Source organism: Trifolium pratense, linkage group LG2 (genome assembly GCF_020283565.1).
Source record: "Trifolium pratense cultivar HEN17-A07 linkage group LG2, ARS_RC_1.1, whole genome shotgun sequence".
NCBI lineage: Eukaryota > Viridiplantae > Streptophyta > Magnoliopsida > Fabales > Fabaceae > Trifolium > Trifolium pratense.
The window spans coordinates 43,820,835-43,839,128 of NC_060060.1; the positions used below are offsets into that span (position 1 = coordinate 43,820,835).

Consider the following 18,294-nt stretch of genomic DNA (forward strand, 5'->3'; position numbering starts at 1 on the left):
GTATATGTAGATGACATTGTACTGACTGGTAATAGCTTAGCAGAAATTGAAGCTACTAAGTCTTGCCTGCATAAAGCATTTGGTATAAAGGACATTGGCACATTAAAATTCTTTCTTGGCTTGGAAGTAGCCCATTCACAACAAGGCATTACACTTTGCCAGAGAAAGTATTGCCTCTACCTTCTCACTGAGACAGGTACCTTGGGCTGCAAGCCATCCAGTGTTCCCATGGATCCCAGCAATAGACTTCATCATGATGACAGTGAACCTCACCCAAATATCACTGAATATAGAGCTCTAGTTGGTAAACTGCTGTATCTAACCTCCACAAGGCCTGATATAGCTTTTCCTGTGCAACAACTTAGTCAATTTCTTGATGCACCTACTTCAGCACATTTCAAAGCAGCTCAGAAGGTATTGAGATACCTCAAAGGCAACCCTGGCACAGGTCTCTTCTTTCCCAGAAATTCTTCATTACAGTTAATGGGATTCAGTGATGCTGATTGGGGAGGCTGTCCAGATAGTAGAAGATCCATCACAGGTTACTGTTTTTTTATTGGACAATCCTTAATCTGTTGGAAATCTAAAAAGCAGCTGACTGTATCTAAGTCCTCCTCTGAGGCAGAGTACCGTGCTTTAGCTTCAGCTACATGTGAATTGCAATGGTTGAGTTATCTCCTGAGAGATTTGCAAGTTCACACAGACAAGCTACCAGCATTGTATTGTGACAGTCAAAGTGCTTTGCACATTGCCACTAACCCTGTCTTCCATGAAAGAACAAAGCATCTAGATATAGACTGCCACATAGTCAGAGAACGGCTTCAAGAGGGTCTCATGAAGCTCTTGCCTATATCTGGTTACAACCAACTTGCAGACATCCTGACAAAAGCTTTGCATCCAGCTAATTTTCATAGATTGTTTTCCAAGCTTGGCCTTATTAACATCTTCAGGCCTCAGCTTGAGGGGGTGTGACAAAATGAAGACTGATTAAGTATGAACTAATTAGCTTAATACAGTTAGTTAGTTAGTTAGCTTACAATTCAAGTTAGTTAGGTTGTTAGAGTTTGTTAGCCAAGTTGGTTATTAGTTTGTAACTGACTCAACTATATAAACTCTACACATACTTGTAATTGTACTCAATTCAATTTTCAATACAAAAACTTAATCTTCTTCCTCATTGTTCAGTTTCTTTCTTTTGTGCTTCAAGCTTCATCAATGGAGTTTGCACTTGCAACTTTGGTATCAGTTTACTTTCTTGTTATATATATCATACTTTCTTAAAAAAACAATAAGGTACAATGATTATAAACAATACCAGTTATTATTTTCCAATATAAAAATTTATAAATTTCAAAGTATCTGATGTAGTAATATAAGTATCTTTACTCTGCTACAATTAACAATTTAATGTATTGATTGTTTTAGCACACTAAAGACTATAAGATTTATCAAATATTATTTGTGCATGAGTATGCATTCACAAATATTTAAGATGCAAATTTTACCTATATGGTTTGTCGCAAATTGTAATTCTATATTGTCTTTGGAAAGCTTGAATGGTGTTGCCATGATTCCTGCATTATTTCTTAGAACAGTGAAAGATGATCTTTTCAGTATATACAACATCATATGTTGAAATTTTAATATCTAACATTCTTCTGGTGTAACACATTCATAAATAAAATTCATAAGTAAAGTATCCATGGTAACTTACATAAGTATATTCAAAGGAAGACTACGAGAGTTAATGTAAGAAAAAACAAAGGCTATTGTAAAGTGGTGGAGAAGAAGGTTAGAGAAACTAGAAAACTAGAAAGACAATAAAGTTTTGGAGGAAGATGTTATGTTACTAATTGTTGGATAATACAAGGTACATTGTGAACTCCTATTTATAGTAGAAGGAGCAACTACTTAGCTTACATGCATGAAGACAAGTGTTAAGAGAAATACATGCAACATAACAAGTGGTAAAGGAAATACATGCATCTATACAAGTGGTAAGGAAACTACATGCAATAATACAAGTGTGATACTTGCAACAAGCCAAGTGTATCACATACAAAATGTTATGGAGGGATCCTACAATGGATGGGCTTGGATCACAATGGATATGGGCTTAAGAAGAACATCAATTTCTAACACTCCTCCTTGATGTTTTTCTTGAATACTCCAAGCATTGACCTCAACTCTTCAAACTTTCCCTTGGAAAGAGCTTTAGTCATTATATCTGCAATTTGATTTTCTGAATTGCAATGCTCCAAACTAATTTCCTTTGACTTTTCAGCTTCTCTAATAGCATGATATTTAACCTTGATGTGTTTGGTTCTTCCATGTTGGACTGGATTCTTTGCTATGGCAATAGCAGATTTGTTATCCACCCATATGACAGTAGCTTTGCTTTGAAATTGTCCCACATCTGATAAAATCTTCCTTAGCCAAATAGTTTGATTTGTTGCTGCAGCAGCAGAAATATACTCAGCTTCAGCTGATGATTGGGCGACCACTTCTTGCTTCTTTGAATTCCATGAGAACACAGCACTGCCAAATGAGAAAACATAACCAGAGGTACTTTTTGCATCATCTACACTTCCAGCCCAGTCACTATCTGTATATCCTTGGAGGTCTCCACTTTCATTTTTCAAGAAATGCAAACCATAATCAGTTGTACCTTTTATATACCTCAAAACTCTCTTAGCTGCACCAAGATGAACTTGACTTGGAGAATGCATGAATCTGGAAAGTAAGCTAGCAGCAAACATAATATCAGGTCTGGTTGCTGAAAGATACAACAAACTTCCAATTATACTTCTATAAATAGAAGCATCTGCACTATTATCACCATCATCCTTTGATAATTTTTCATTCACAACCAGAGGTGTGGAAACAGGCTTGCACTTATCCATATGAAACTTCTTTAATACCTCCAAAGCATATTTCTTTTGTGAAATGAAGATTCCAACACTTGACTGAAAAATCTCCATTCCAAGAAAATATTTCATTTCACCCAAATCCGTCATCTCAAATTCATTCTCCATAGCTTGCTCGAATTGACTTAGAGAATTTGATTCATTCCCTATAACCAACAAATCATCAACATACAGGGACACTATTAGCTTCACTTCATTCTTCGACCACTTAACATACAAAGTAGCTTCATTTTCACTTCTTTTAAAACCACTTTGCAGAAGATAGCCATCAATTCTGCTATACCATGCTCTTGGTGCTTGTTTTAAGCCATAGAGGGCTTTGTGAAGCTTGTAAACTTTATTTTCACTTCCTGCAACCTTAAAACCTTCAGGTTGGTCGACATAAATGTCTTCATCAAGCAACCCATTTAAAAAAGCTGATTTAACATCAAAATGATAAATTTTCCAGCCCAATTTTGCTGCTAAGGCAACCAACAGCCTAATTGTATCATGTCTTGCAACAGGTGCAAAAGTGTCTGAAAAATCAACACCATGTTGTTGAAAATAACCTTTTACCACCAATCTGGCCTTAAGTTTATTTATAGAACCATCAGGATTGAGTTTGGTTCTATAAACCCACTTAACACCAATAATCTTTTGATTTTCTGGTTTGTCTACAAGCTGCCAAGTTTGATTTTTCTCTATCATCTTCATCTCCTCCTGCATGGCAACTTTCCATCCTTCAACATTAGCAGCTTCAGCATACCGTGTAGGCTCTAATGTAGCTATATTGCACCTTGCATAAATATCATCCAAGGTTCTAGTACCTCGGATTGGAAAATCATCATCACTATCATAGTTTGAATTTTCATCTTCCAAACTATCTTCAGCAGGCAATACCTTACTTGATCCTTCTGCTTGACTTTTCTCCCAATTCCATTTAGAGTACTCATCAAACTTCACATCTCTGCTAACCAGAATTTTATTGGTCTCCAAGTTATAAATTCGATACCCTTTGGAGTTACTGCTGTACCCCAAAAAGATACCAACCACAGATTTGGTTTCCAATTTATCTCTTTTCACACTTGGAACGTGAACATAACACACGCATCCAAATATTCTTAAATGTTCAACAGATGGCTTTCTTTCATACCATGCTTCAAACGGTGTTTTTCCCTTCAAGGCTTTGGTAGGCAACAAATTCAACAAGTAAACTGAGGTGTTTACAGCCTCAGCCCAAAAAGTTTTAGGAATACCTTTCTCAAAGAGCAAACACCGGGCCATCTCCATGACTGTCCTGTTCTTCCTTTCGCTCACTCCATTTTGTTGAGGAGTGTATGGAACAGTATATTGATGGTGAATTCCAGCTTGCTCACAAAAGGTTTTAAATTCCCCTGCTGTATACTCAGTTCCATTATCAGATCTGAGCTTTTTAATCTGACAATCAGTCTCTTTTTCAACCATAAGTTTGAAACTCTGAAATGCAGGAAACACATCTGACTTCTGCTTAAGAAAAAATACCCAGCTCATCCTTGTAAAATCATCTATAAATAGCAAAAAATACTTGCTGCCATTTAAAGATGTCGTTGGCATCGGACCACACACATCAGTGTGTATCAGCTGTAACTTTTTAGAAGCTCTCCAGGTTGACACAGCGGGAAATGACAATCTACTTTGTTTTCCATATTGACATACATCACACATGTCAACAACATCTTCGATGATTGGTAAATTTTCAACCAAATCATGAGAACTCATTTGTTTCAAGGTTGAGTAACTAAAGTGACCCAACCTTTTATGCCACAAGGAGGAATCATTAACACTACTTGGAAAAGCATGCATGGTTGTTTGCTTCCACTCTATTGGAAAACTTTTACCCCTCATTTCAACAGTCATTAACATAGATCCAGCAGGATCTAGAATAGTGCATCTCTTGTCTTTGAAATGCAATGAATAGTTCTTCTCCATCATTTGCCCCACACTTAAAAGACTTTGATTTATTTCAGGTACAAATAAAACATCTGAGATATATTTGATACCTGAGGGAGTTTCAACAGCTACAACACCTTTTCCTTTGACATCAACATGTTCTCCATTGCCAATAGTAACTTTAGAGAAGAAGGACTTATCAAGTTCCTTAAAAATGCCAACATTATGAGTCATGTGATTGGTGCACCCGCTATCTATTAGCCATGTTTCTTTGCTACTTCCGGATGAATAGCAAGAAGCCATGAATAATTGCTCCTCTTGTTGGTGGTGTTCGACAACTTGGGCTTGTTGTCTCTGCTGGTTTGCTTTGTTTTTGCAAACCTTCTCCACATGACCAAGTTGATTGCAGGCTCTGCATTTAACATCTGGTCTATACCAACAATGCTTCTCTAAATGAGTATCTTTTTTGCAATGTTGACAAGTTGGAAACTTCTTTTTCCAGCTCTCTCCTTTGTTGTTGACATCCTCCTTTTTTCCTTTCCCTTTCTTCTCACCAAAAGGTTTTTTCCCAAAACTATTGTAGCTTTGGTTTTTGCCTTTGGTGTTTGCCACAAAAGCACCTTCAACACTTTCTTCCAACCTTAAAGATCTTCTCTGCTCAGTAGCTTGCAAAGCATTAACAAGCTCTGCAAGTGTGATTTGAGAAAAGTCCTTAGTTTCTTCGAGAGAAGATATTTTTGCTTCAAACCTCTCGGGAAGACACACTAAAATTTTTTCCACAACTCTTTGATCACTGAGATCCTCTCCCAGCAATCTGATTTGTGAAACCACCTTCGAAATTCTGTCAGAAAATTCTCTAACAGTTTCGGTTTCTTTCATTTTTAGTGCTTCAAACTCTCTTCTCAAGTTCAACACTTGCATCTTCTTTGTTCTTTCACTCCCTTGGAACTCTTCCTTCAGCTTGTCCCAAGCTTCTTTTGCGGTCTCAAGATTCAAGATCTTGATAAATATATCATCATGTAGAGCTGCATGTATTATGGCAAGTGCTCTTCCTTCTTTTGCCACTTCCTCATTGTGATTTCTTATTTGAGCTACTGTTGGGTTGTTTGGAAGAGCCGGTGGGGTGCTTCCATTTTCCACAACATCCCATAAACTTTGAGCTCTCAAATAAGTTTTCATTTTTGCGGCCCACAAATGATAGTTATCTCCTACAAACATAGGAGGTGGAGGTAAAGAACTATTGTTGGAAGCCATTTATGGTGTATAAAGGTTTTTTTATGAATGTTTTCTTGCTGGTTTTGTTTCCTCACAGACCCGTTAAGATCAATGAAGCTCTTGATACCATGTAAGAAAAAACAAAGGCTATTGTAAAGTGGTGGAGAAGAAGGTTAGAGAAACTAGAAAACTAGAAAGACAATAAAGTTTTGGAGGAAGATGTTATGTTACTAATTGTTGGATAATACAAGGTACATTGTGAACTCCTATTTATAGTAGAAGGAGCAACTACTTAGCTTACATGCATGAAGACAAGTGTTAAGAGAAATACATGCAACATAACAAGTGGTAAAGGAAATACATGCATCTATACAAGTGGTAAGGAAACTACATGCAATAATACAAGTGTGATACTTGCAACAAGCCAAGTGTATCACATACAAAATGTTATGGAGGGATCCTACAATGGATGGGCTTGGATCACAATGGATATGGGCTTAAGAAGAACATCAATTTCTAACAGTTAAACTGTGACGTGAATTTTCTCACAGATTCCATTGAGTTAGGTCCAGCTCCATCATGTCGATTTTTGCAGTTGAATTATTTCTTAATATGGCTTCCTTGATCTCCTTACCAGCTTCCATATTCCTGACCCCCATAACTACATGGACACCGCGTAATGCAAGTACACGGGCAGTCTCAATACCAATACCACTAGTAGCCCCTAATGTGAATTCCACCAACATGTATCTGTAATCAACACAGAACATAGCCACTATTACCAAAAGAAATTATAGTGATATAAAGCACATTTGCAACATATTATAAGAACACCATAGTTTAAATTTTCCTCTACATAACACATATTATAATAGCATAGTGCCAACACCAATAAGAAAATTCAAAACAAAGCAATCATGTATGAAGCATAAGAAAAATTGTAATCAGAAGTCATAAATTTCAGCAATTGTTTGGCATGTAGAAGGAAAGAGTGCCGGTTTGGATATGTGTTCCCTCTAGGTTTCTCATATACCAATGTGATGTCGCCATGAATTTTGTAAAGCTTCAAATTCAAGCTTATGATAAAATAGTTTATAAAAATAAACCACTAGGTTTGGTCTAGTGGTAAGGGGTTTGGATAGTATGTTGCTATAGGTCCTAAATTCGATCTCCAGCTTATTGTAAACAAAAAATAAAAGCTTATAAAAATACAATTTTCACTAGTGTGAACTTATAAAATAACATAATAAAACCTAATTTATATTGCATAAGCTATCGACTCCACAATGTTACTTAGAAAAAAAATGTTGTTAGTTATTTGTTAAAAAATCGGTAGTTGGTTGATTGATGGCTTCGCAAGTGTACAAAATATTATTGTCGTAATAATAAGAGTATCTTTTCAAAAGTATAATTTATTTAAATAATTATCTTCATTCTTGAGGACAATCGGTGGTTCAAGCATGTGGGAGGTTGATAACACTAAAATATATCTAATATTTACTAACATGTTATTTAAATAAATTATACTTTTGAAAAGATACTCTATTATTACGACAATAATCTTGTGCACTTGGGAAGCTATCAGCGAACTAACTATCCATTTTTTTAACAAATAACTAACAACATTTTTTTCCTATGTTTAAATTATCATTTGTCATTTTTTTCTTCAACTCATGACATTATAACAAACATAATTCCTCAACTAATAACACAAACTAATATTCCACAACTTATGTACAAAAAAAAAAAATTCCACAACTTAAATTAATATCATAATTTCAGTTTAGTCTTAGTCTAGAACTATGAAATTAAGTTGAGGAAATCAATATTAAATATATTCATTGCATATCACTTAATTCAATTTCATCATTTTAATCAATTACTTTTGGGATTTGAAATTAGGTGGAAAGGAAAAAAAAAATGCAATTTAATCAACCACCTTACAAAATTGTTCACATATAAATCAAACTTGGCAACCATACCTTTGAAAGTGAACAAGTTTTTTACTCATTAATCAAATGAATGGACATGATGTTTCATATGAAAAGATTCCCAATTTTTTATATTTCCTCACTGACGTGCCTTCGCAACTTGTTTCTTTTTGTCACTGTCATGCACCTTCCCAAATCACAACGTGGTTTTTCTTCCTCACTGTCGGGTACAATAATAATGTATACTAATACCAACATAGTGTGGCACAAGTGGTAGATACTCGGGTCCCTTAACCATTTCGTCCTGGGTTCGATCTCCGACCGGTACGTATGGAGAAGCATTTGTTGGGAGATGTCAACCCATTAAATGGATCTCAGTTACCTCGAGGGTATTAGTGTTTGCGGTTGATAATGTATACTAATTGTTTGTATTGTTTAGCTAGAGGAGCCAACTTTGAAAAGTTATATGACAACTATAACCAATCATTTTATAGATAATCTTTGAAAACAAATAATTTAGTAAATTCATCTTTCAAGAGCAACGTTATCTCAAATAATGCCTCACAAGTCACAACTTGTTTTTTAACTCTTTTCTCAACTTGTCAACTTTGATACTAATTACAGGAGCCAACTTTGAAAACTTACACAACAACTATAACCATTCATTTTATTGATAATATCTGAAAACAAATAATTTAGCATATTCATCTTTCAAGAGCTAAACTTTGATTCATTCCAATTCTCATACACCTGAAAATGGCTTTCAATTTAGTAGGAACTTTGATTTCACAACTGACACCTTATGTCCAAGAGGAGTATGCAACATTTAAAGGTGTTAACATACATGCTGAAAAGCTATTAAGTAATCTCGATGCCATTCGTGCTGTCCTAAAAGATGCTGATGAGAAGCAAATCACAAGTGATGCTGTGAAACATTGGCTGCAGAACCTGACTGATGCAGCACATGTTCTTGAAGATATATTGGACGAATGTTCAATAGTTTCCGAAGCTTACAAAGACAAACACTCCATCATCCATCCTAAGAAGCTATATGCGCGTCGTAGCATTGGAAAGAAGATGAAAAATGTTGCTGAAAGGATTGATGCTATTGCTGAAGAAAGGGTCAAGTTTGGATTAAATCCTGGAACCATGGAGCATCGTCTTGAAGATGATGTACGGCGCCAAACTACCTCTGTCATCACTGAACCCCAAATTCATGGAAGAGATGAGGATAGAGAGAAGGTTGTTGATTTTCTTGTCAATCATGCTTGTGAAAGAGAAGAACTCTCTGTATATTCCATTGTTGGCCACGGTGGATATGGAAAAACAGCACTCGCTCAACTAGTTTTCAATGATGAAAGTGTAAATGCTCACTTTCCATTAAAAATATGGGTTTGTGTTTCTGATGATTTCAATATCATGAAACTTTTCCGGTCCATCATAGAAATCGTAGATGGAAAAAATCCTGATCTCATTTCCTTGGAATCAATGCAAAAAAAGGTTCAACAAATTTTGCAAACCAAAAGGTATTTGCTTGTCCTTGATGATGTTTGGAGTGAAGACCCAGAGAATTGGAGCAGGTTCAAGTATCCGTTGCAAAATGGAACAAAAGGTGCATCAATTTTAGTCACTACTCGACTTGAGACTGTTGCAAACATCGTGGGAAATCATGCTCATAATTTGGTAGGTTTATCAGATGATGACCTTTGGTCATTGTTTAGACAACAAGCTTTTGGACCCAATGGGGAAGAGTGTGCAGAGCTTGTAAAGATTGGAAAGAATATTGTGAGGAAATGTAATGGTTCTCCTCTTGCCGTCAAAGCACTAGGAAGCCTTCTGCGCTTTAAAACTGATGAACACCAATGGGATTCTATAGAGAAAAGTGAGATTTGGAAGTTATATGATGATGCTACCAAGTCTGCTTTAACACTGAGCTACTACAATCTAAAATTATCGTTGAGGCCATGTTTCACTTTTTGTGCTGTATTTCCTAAAGATTTTAAAATGGTGAAGGAAGATCTAATTCATCTTTGGATGGCCAATGGATTTATTTCATCCAGAGGAAATTTAGAGGTGGAGCATGTAGGCAATGATGTGTGGAATGAACTATGCCAAAGATCATTTTTTCAAGAAGTTGAAACTGATGGAAAAGGTAAAGTTACATTCAAAATGCATGATATATTCCATGATATTGCTAGCTCCATTATGGGACAGAAATGCTTAGCTTTAGAAACTGCTAGCTTGACTACTTTGTCAAGAAGAGTTCATCATATTAGTTGTTTCAATGTTGATGAAAAATTCAAATACAACTTGATTCCGTTTAAAACTGTGGAATCCTTGCGGACTGCTCTTCAATTTAATCCGCCTGAATCAAGTTTAAGTGTGTTTCCATCAATCACTCCTCTCCGAGTATTAAGTACAGATTGTATTCAACTCTCAGCCTTGAAGAATTTTATCCATTTGAGGTACTTGGAACTTTATGATAGCACCATTGAAACCCTGCCTGAGTCTATTTGTAGCCTAAGAAAATTACAAACACTAAAACTTGAACGTTGTCACCGCCTTATTAGTCTTCCCAAGCAATTGACACAACTACAAGATCTCAGACATCTTGTGATTACACGGTGTTTCTCATTAAGATCAATGCCTACTAATATTGGAGGGTTAACTCATTTGAGAACATTAAGCACTTTCATTGTTGGTTCGAAGGGTAGGTTCGGTTTAGCAGAGCTACATAACTTACAACTAGGAGGCAAGCTACACATCAAAGGCCTTGAGAATGTGTCGAATGAAACAGATGCTAGAGAAGCTAATTTAATTGGCAAGAAGGAATTAAGTCAGTTATACTTGTCATGGGGTGGTGATGTTAATTCAAAAGGTAGTGGTACTGGTGCTGAGCAAATCCTTGAAGCCCTTGAACCTCACAAAGGTCTCAAATATTTTGGGATGGAGGGTTATAATGGAATAAATATTCCAAATTGGATGAGAAATACTTCTATTTTGGAAGGTCTGGTTGAGGTTATACTTTACGACTGCAGAAACTGTGACCGACTTCCTCCACTTGGGAAATTACCATGTTTAACAACTCTTTATGTGTGTGGAATGAGAGGCTTGAAGTACATTGATGATGACTTGTATGAAAGTGCGACCAAAAAGGCTTTTCCATCATTAAAAAAATTGACGTTACATGATTTACCAAAGTTAGAGAGGGTGTTGAAAGCTGAAGGAGTAGAGATGCTATCACAACTGTCCAACTTGAGCATAAAGGGGACCCCAAAGCTTGCATTTCCAATATCCCTTCCATCTGTTGAGACTTTTAATGCTTATGGGAATACTGATAGAGATTCCATTGATGGTGGTGCATCTTTCCTGAGGGGAATTGCAGCTAGTATGCATAATCTCAAAAAACTTGTCATTGACGACTTTGATGAACTCAAGGTACTACCTAATGAACTCAACGGTCTCAGTTCCCTACAAGAACTACGCATTTTCAATTGTGATGAGCTTGAGTCTGTCCCCGAGTGTGTACTGCAAGGTTTGAGTTCTCTTCAAGGTTTGACATTTTTGTCTTGCAGTAGCTTAAAATCCTTGTCGGAAGGTATGAAAAACCTGACTTGTCTTGAGAGTCTAGAATTTGCATTTTGCAGTAGCTTAAAATCCTTGCCGAAAGGTATGAACAAGCTAACTTCCCTTCGTCAGTTGATAATCTTCGGCGGAAAAGATGGAACTTTACCAAATGGCTTAGAAGGTATTCCCTCGCTGCAAAGTTTGTATTTGTCAATTTTTCCTTCTCTTGTAACCTTGCCAGACTGGTTGGGGACCATGACTTCTCTTCAAACATTAGAAATCAGTTGGTGTCGGAAATTAATCTCATTACCAGCTAGCTTTAAAGAACTCAAAAACTTGCATGAATTACGTATTTTTGGATGTCCTAAGCTGGTGAAGCGATGCAAGAAAGAAACAGGGAAAGATTGGCATAAGATAGCTCATGTACCAAAATTGAAATTCGAATTGAACCAAAAAAACATCAAAGGTATTTATGAATTATGTATTTATGAATTACGTATTTATGAACTACTTCTCTACCCTCACATAAATTGAGGGTATATGCCCTATGCTGATGTGGCCTGATGTGATTCATTCACATGTATTTACGTTAAACATAATTAATTTATTATCACAAAAAACCACATGTATTTAAGTCAAACATAATTAATTGTCCTGGCTGTCTCCGTTTCTCCTATTCTGTAATTGCCCCTTCCAAGGTTGTCAGAACCGGACCGGACCGGCCGGTCGGACCGGTCGGACCGTGAACCGGATGATGGAGCGGTCCGGTTAAGTCTAAAAAACGGACAGTAAACGAACCGGTAAAAAAACGTTTGAACCGACTCGGAACCGGGTCGAACCGGTGAACCGGCCGGGACGGTTTAGCGGTTCTGGATTTATTTATTTTTTTTTTATAAATCAGGACAAAACAACATCGTATTAATTTATTTTTTTAAAATCTGAAAACACCAAACGTGTTTGGTTTGTTTGGAAAAGAAAAAAATACTGAAACTTGTAAAGGTTTTCTGAAATTAGATTAGGAGTAAGAAAAAAAAAACAGTAGATTAGATTGTTGTGTGGTTGTTCATTCTTGAAATAAATAACAGAGGGCAATTTATTTAGTTTGTTTTCATAGATGTAAGAGAAGAAAGGGCAAAAGAAATCAGATGGAGAAGAAGAAAAAGAATAAAGTCATGAAACACATAAAAGTGAATGAGTGATAGATGAAGCCATGAAATGAAAAGAGTTACAATAGGAAGCTGCTGAGCCGCTGCTGCTTGTATCAATTTGGGAGATGAAAAGATTAGTATGTTATATAGTAGACTTTTAGGGTTTGGTTATAGATAATGGATTGGGCTTAATAAGAAGCCCATGATGTTTTTTTTGACAATAAGCTCATGATGTTTTGGTTTTTGGTTTTTTTCGTTATGTTCTTGTTATTTATTTTTAATTTTAATCACTACTTTTTTTATGGATAATGGAGTAACATTTTATTTTTAACTTTTTTTTAATTACTTATTATATTATAATATATGTATCTTTTTAATTGAAATATTGTAGTAAAAAAATAAAAAATTACTATTATAGATTTATATTGTCTAATTTTTAGTCACAAAAATTTATATATTATTTTGACGCATGAGTGAATTATTTTAAAATTTATATATTATTTAAAAATATATATTTAATTAAAAATGGTCCGACCCGATATAATATAATAAACAATTTATATATATTATATATACATGAGTGAATTAAACCTCTTATAATATAATAATTAAAAATAATATTTAATTACTAGTTAACTCCTTTCACATTTGAATATAGTGTAATGTTTGCTTTAATATTATTTTATATATTATTAAAAATATTTAAATATACTTATTTAATTAAAAACGGTCCGACCCGTTTGAACCCCGGTCCGACCAATTGAACCTTGAACCGGTGAATTCGCCGGTTCGATGACTGGTCCGGTTCTGACAACCTTGGCCCCTTCTTCTTTCCCTTCTTTCAACCTTAAAACGCTGATTCACCTCTTCCTTAGGCTCCGGAATCATTTCTCCATCATCAGCTGCGTTTGTTCCAGAATCAAGTTCGTCTAGGTAACATTGATTTTATTTTTTATTCTCTTTAATCAGTCTTTGTCGATTGAATTAATTCAATTGGCAGATTTGTAATTGTTATTTGAATTGTTAAAGTTGTGTTAATCTAAAGCTTGAAGGTTCCATACAAAGAACGAATCTGAAGCTTGAAGGTGAAATCAGAGAGTGAATCTGAAGGTGAAATCATAAGGAAGATGAATTGATAGTTTTTTGACGATAAGAAGAAATTCTTTTTTATGCAAACAAGAAAGTTGTTTGAAACCGTAAAACAATTTGAAGAAGAAGCAACCATATTAGAAGTAATTAAGACCAAAATGTAAATTCATAGAATAAAACACCTAAAATATAATTAATTTAAAAATAAAAGTATCAAAATTACTTTGTGGTAAAAAATTAATTATGTTTGACTTAAATACATGTGAATGAATTTCATTGGTACCACATCATGCCACATCAGCATATGACATATACCCTCAATTTATGTGAGGGTTAATTAGAAAAAACCAAAAAATTTACAGTAATTTAATGAATAGTTTTCATTTCTTACTGTATCTAGTTTTATCATCAAAGGTAGGAGAAGTATACTCTGTTTTTAACACATTGAAATGTGGATGCAGATAAGGGGGATTTCACGAGTTTGTTGATCACGAGTTGGTATTCTGATTATGCTCATTTTGACAAGTTGGTTGATGACGTGACGAACTGACGATTGCTGAATTTAGGATGTAGGGGAATTTATTAAATTCGATTTTTTTTTTTTTTTTGGTGTACAAATTCGATTTATTTAATTATTATTGTCATTTGTTTCGTTTTGGTTATTTGGCACCTGTATTTTGTGCTTTTTTTTTTTTGTTTGGTTCATTTTTTTTTTTTAATATTTGGTTTGTTTCACGTATAGTTGATTTTGAAGTAAAGACTCGTTTGACTCAGTTTTTTTTAGAGCTTGCTAACAACTTATGTAATTTTTATATATTATGATAAGTTTGTCAAGGTAGTTTATGATAAAATAGCTTATAAAATTACAATTTTCACTAGTGTGAACTTATAAAATAGAATAAAATATAATTTATATTGCATAAGCTCTAAAAAAAACTACACTAAACGTACCCTAATACCTATATTGCATTTATACTCAAAAAAAGAATTATTGTGTTTATTTGAAAATAATTATGCATTTAATTAGAAAAAAATATAAATTATGCATTTTTTTACTGATAAAAAATTGTGATTCATTCACAAAATAATTGTAGATATATATACTTTGGATAGAAACTATTTAAAGCACAAAAAATTGGCGAGGGCGTTAAGAAAAAAACAGAGCAAAATGGAAAATGGGAGTGTGTTAGAGTAGAACTATATTATTTTTTAATTTCTTGGTACAACCTCCTAAATTATTTTGAAAATACTGAAAAATGACAAAAATAATAACAAGTAAATTGCAGTTGAAGTAGTATAAGATTTATCAAATATTATTTGTGCATGAGTATGCATTGACAAATATTTAAGATGCAAATTTTACCTATATGGTTTGTCGCAAATTGTAATTCTATATTGTCTTTGGAAAGCTTGAATGGTGTTGCCATGATTCCTGCATTATTTCTAAGAACAGTGAAAGATGATCTTTTCAGTACATACAACATCATATGTTGAAATTTTAATATCTAACATTCTTCTGGTGTAACACATTCATAAATAAAATTCATAAGTAAAGTATCCATGGTAACTTACATAAGTATATTCAAAGGAAGACTACGAGAGTTAAACTGTGACGTGAATTTTCTCACAGATTCCATTGAGCTTAGGTCCAGCTCCATCATGACGATTTTTGCAGTTGAATTATTTCTTAATATGGTTTCCTTGATCTCCTTACCAGCTTCCATATTCCTGACCCCCATAACTACATGGACACCGCGTAATGCAAGTACACGGGCAGTCTCAATACCAATACCACTAGTAGCCCCTACAGTAACATGGACCACATAATTAAAATAACAGGAATCAAAACGAGCACCAATGTAATCTACACAGAACATAGCCACTATTAAGATCATTCAAAACAAATCAATCATGTATGAAGCATAAGAAAAATTGTAATCAGAAGTCATAAATTTCAGCAATTGTTTGGCATGTAGAAGGAAAGAGTGCCGGTTTGGATATGTGTTCCCTCTAGGTTTCTCATATACCAATGTGATGTCGCCATGAATTTTGTAAAGCTTCAAATTCAAGCTTTTGAGTAGTCACGCAAGTTACTCGCCTTCTTGCAGTGATTCTAAGAGCATCACCAATAGTAAACAACTCATAATTGAGGTTCTTAACTATTCTTTTATGGACTCAACTATGCTTCATCAAATTAAAGAACTCTCGGTTGGTGCAATATAATTGTTAAAAGTCCGTGTGTTTTTACTATTCCTTAACTTTACAGCATCCTAGGCTATTAGTTAGTATTCCTAGTTATTACAACATCCTAGACATTTAACGTAATTATTGCAACTTCATTATAAATAGACGTTGTGTGTTCTTCTTTTAGATGCATAGAGTTTTGAATATTTTACAATAATTATTTGCTGCCGGTAGTTGGTTCTGCGTTAATATAATTATTTTATGATAAGAATCTAGTTCCTATAGAAGAACATTTCTTAGATTTGGTAGTACCCAAATCGACTTTGCTCCAACAGTGGAGCTATGGAAGAAAACATTCTTATCCTATGAAGCACTAACAAAGACATGGACACTAGACAGTAGACACGATAGTGACACATCAACACTGATAATAATTTGAGAAACTAAGAAAGAACTCATTTTTATCCTATTAAGCACAAGCACTTGCGGACAAGACACTGACACCGATAATAATTTGAGAGTTTGATATAATTGAATGTGCTATAGTTCTTATCTCTAGGAATTTGCTATCTAGAATATGTTGGAGATGCATAGTTCTTATCTCTATGAATTTAATATGTTGGAGATGCATAGTTCTTATCTCTATGAATTTGCTTAAAAACACCTCTAGAGATGCTCTAATTTTGAATTATCACATAAAATTATAGTATCCAATAAAAGGAGGAAAATATCCAATTATTTTTAAACTGTTTGCCTATCTAGAATTGGAAAAATGAAGGACTAATGTTGAATTTTTTTCTTCTCCCTATTTTGTTTTGAAATAAATATTCCCATATATATAAATTTGACATTTTTAACATTAAAAGCAATTTCTCATTAGTCATTACAAGAACAACAAACCAATGATGAAAAATAAAATAAAAATGGACAAAAAATAGGAAAACAGGAACCCATTTTGATTTTGATTGAGACCAATTACTAACCTGTAACAATGGCAGTGAGACCAGTGGCATCAATTTCTTGAGTAACATCCTCAGCTGTAGAAGAAGCTGAGAACCCAGAACCAGAAGGTCCCTTTCTGCCAAACAGCCACATTTTCTCTTTCCTCGCTTTATCTGCCAATAATACTTCATTTTTATATCTTTCTTTTCTATTTTATTTTTTACGTTTTTTTTAAGGAAAAAACTAATACTATTATTTACATGTTAAGAATTTAAATGAAATCCAAGTATGTGATTTACATTTTAAACTTTTGAAAAAAATATTACTCCATCCCAAAAATATAAGAGCTATTTTGACTAAATGACACTATTCACTTATCTTGCTTTGACCATATATTTTAATAATATATAGATATAAATATTAGCATATAAAATCTTGTTTGATTTGTTTTGATGAGTATTTTCAAAATATCAAGTTTTTATAATTTTTACTAATATACAATTAAAGATATTAGTGATCAAAATTGTACATTGGCGTACGTACAGTGGTCAAACATGATCTTATATTTTGGGACGGAGTACTGATGCGTCAATTGAATCTCATGAGATTTTAGAGTAAGAAAATGATAATACATTCACCTCTTTGTTTCTTTAATCAAATATTTCACTTCTTTCAAAACAGAGTCAACATAGACCTTTGTTTTAGTTTTTTAGTTTTTAGTTATTATTTCTAATATTTTTATTCCTGAAATGTAACTATACTTGGTCCATAAAACAATCATGTTCCTAACAAGCTATTTGTGTTTGGCATGATATGCATTACCTGCATTGATAATAGATGGCGGCATGCAGCAAAGAAAAAGAAAGAAGGGGGGTAGTACCCGTTGGGGTAGGTTTTGGACGGAGTGGCCAAAAGAGTGATAAGTTTTGGAGGGAGCTGTATTAATAAATTAGGAAATATTATAGGAATAAATTAGGAAAGATTATATATAGGAAGATATTTCAATATACACAAAATAGAATCACATGGAATTTTAAGTGAGTGGAAGATTTTAATCTGATACGTCAATTGAATCTCATGGTTACTATTAATAGTTCTCGTTTCTCACATAAGAGTTAGCTTATGTGAGAATAATAGCGGGAAAGGCATGAAAGGCAGTAAATGTCAATTATTCTGATGTCGGCCGTTACATAAGAGTTAGCTTATGGGGTCGTGGGCAAAGACGTGTGGCTTTGGGCCAGTGTGCTTTTGGGCGGAGCTCGACGTCTATGTGTAGCTCATACTTTACCGTGTTGTGTTTTAATGTTGTCGTATTCCTTTCGTTTTTGTGTTTCTATTTTCCCATACATTGAATAGTCATCATTAGCTTGAAATCTTAGTTGT

General features: G+C 34.2%; 2 protein-coding genes and 1 long non-coding RNA gene across 3 annotated transcripts; 1 reads left to right on the forward strand and 2 right to left on the reverse strand.

Moving 5' to 3' along the window:
- Positions 1 to 1,448: 1,448 nt before the first annotated feature.
- LOC123906122 lies at positions 1,449 to 1,748 on the reverse strand. Its single transcript, XR_006808766.1, has 2 exons — positions 1,715 to 1,748; positions 1,449 to 1,585 (listed from the first exon to the last, which is right to left on the reverse strand). It is a non-coding gene; the product is annotated as an uncharacterized LOC123906122 (long non-coding RNA).
- A 6,728-nt stretch (positions 1,749 to 8,476) lies between these two features.
- Positions 8,477 to 14,447, forward strand: LOC123906117 (putative disease resistance protein RGA1). The gene is made up of 2 exons (XM_045955975.1): positions 8,477 to 12,014; positions 14,247 to 14,447. The coding sequence occupies exons 1-2, from the start codon at positions 8,738 to 8,740 to the stop codon at positions 14,333 to 14,335; spliced, it is 3,366 nt and encodes a 1,121-aa protein (XP_045811931.1). The 5' UTR covers positions 8,477 to 8,737; the 3' UTR covers positions 14,336 to 14,447.
- A 644-nt stretch (positions 14,448 to 15,091) lies between these two features.
- LOC123906119 (short-chain dehydrogenase TIC 32, chloroplastic-like) lies at positions 15,092 to 17,069 on the reverse strand. Its single transcript, XM_045955977.1, has 3 exons — positions 16,953 to 17,069; positions 15,358 to 15,589; positions 15,092 to 15,217 (listed from the first exon to the last, which is right to left on the reverse strand). Exons 1-3 carry the CDS (start codon positions 17,062 to 17,064, stop codon positions 15,145 to 15,147), a joined length of 417 nt encoding a protein of 138 aa, XP_045811933.1. The 5' UTR covers positions 17,065 to 17,069; the 3' UTR covers positions 15,092 to 15,144.
- Between the last annotated feature and the right edge of the window lie 1,225 nt (positions 17,070 to 18,294).

Coding starts and splice junctions, on each gene's coding strand:
- LOC123906117 (XM_045955975.1), top strand. CDS start 8,738: ATGGCTTTCAATTTAGTAGGAACTTTGATTTCACAACTGACACCTTAT. Junction 12,015..14,246: donor GAACCAAAAAAACATCAAAG/GTATTTATGAAT, acceptor ATGTGGATGCAG/ATAAGGGGGATTTCACGAGT.
- LOC123906119 (XM_045955977.1), bottom strand. CDS start 17,064: ATGTGGCTGTTTGGCAGAAAGGGACCTTCTGGTTCTGGGTTCTCAGCT. Junction 15,590..16,952: donor TCTCACTGCCATTGTTACAG/GTTAGTAATTGG, acceptor ATGTTACTGTAG/GGGCTACTAGTGGTATTGGT. Junction 15,218..15,357: donor CTTCCTTTGAATATACTTAT/GTAAGTTACCAT, acceptor GAAATAATGCAG/GAATCATGGCAACACCATTC.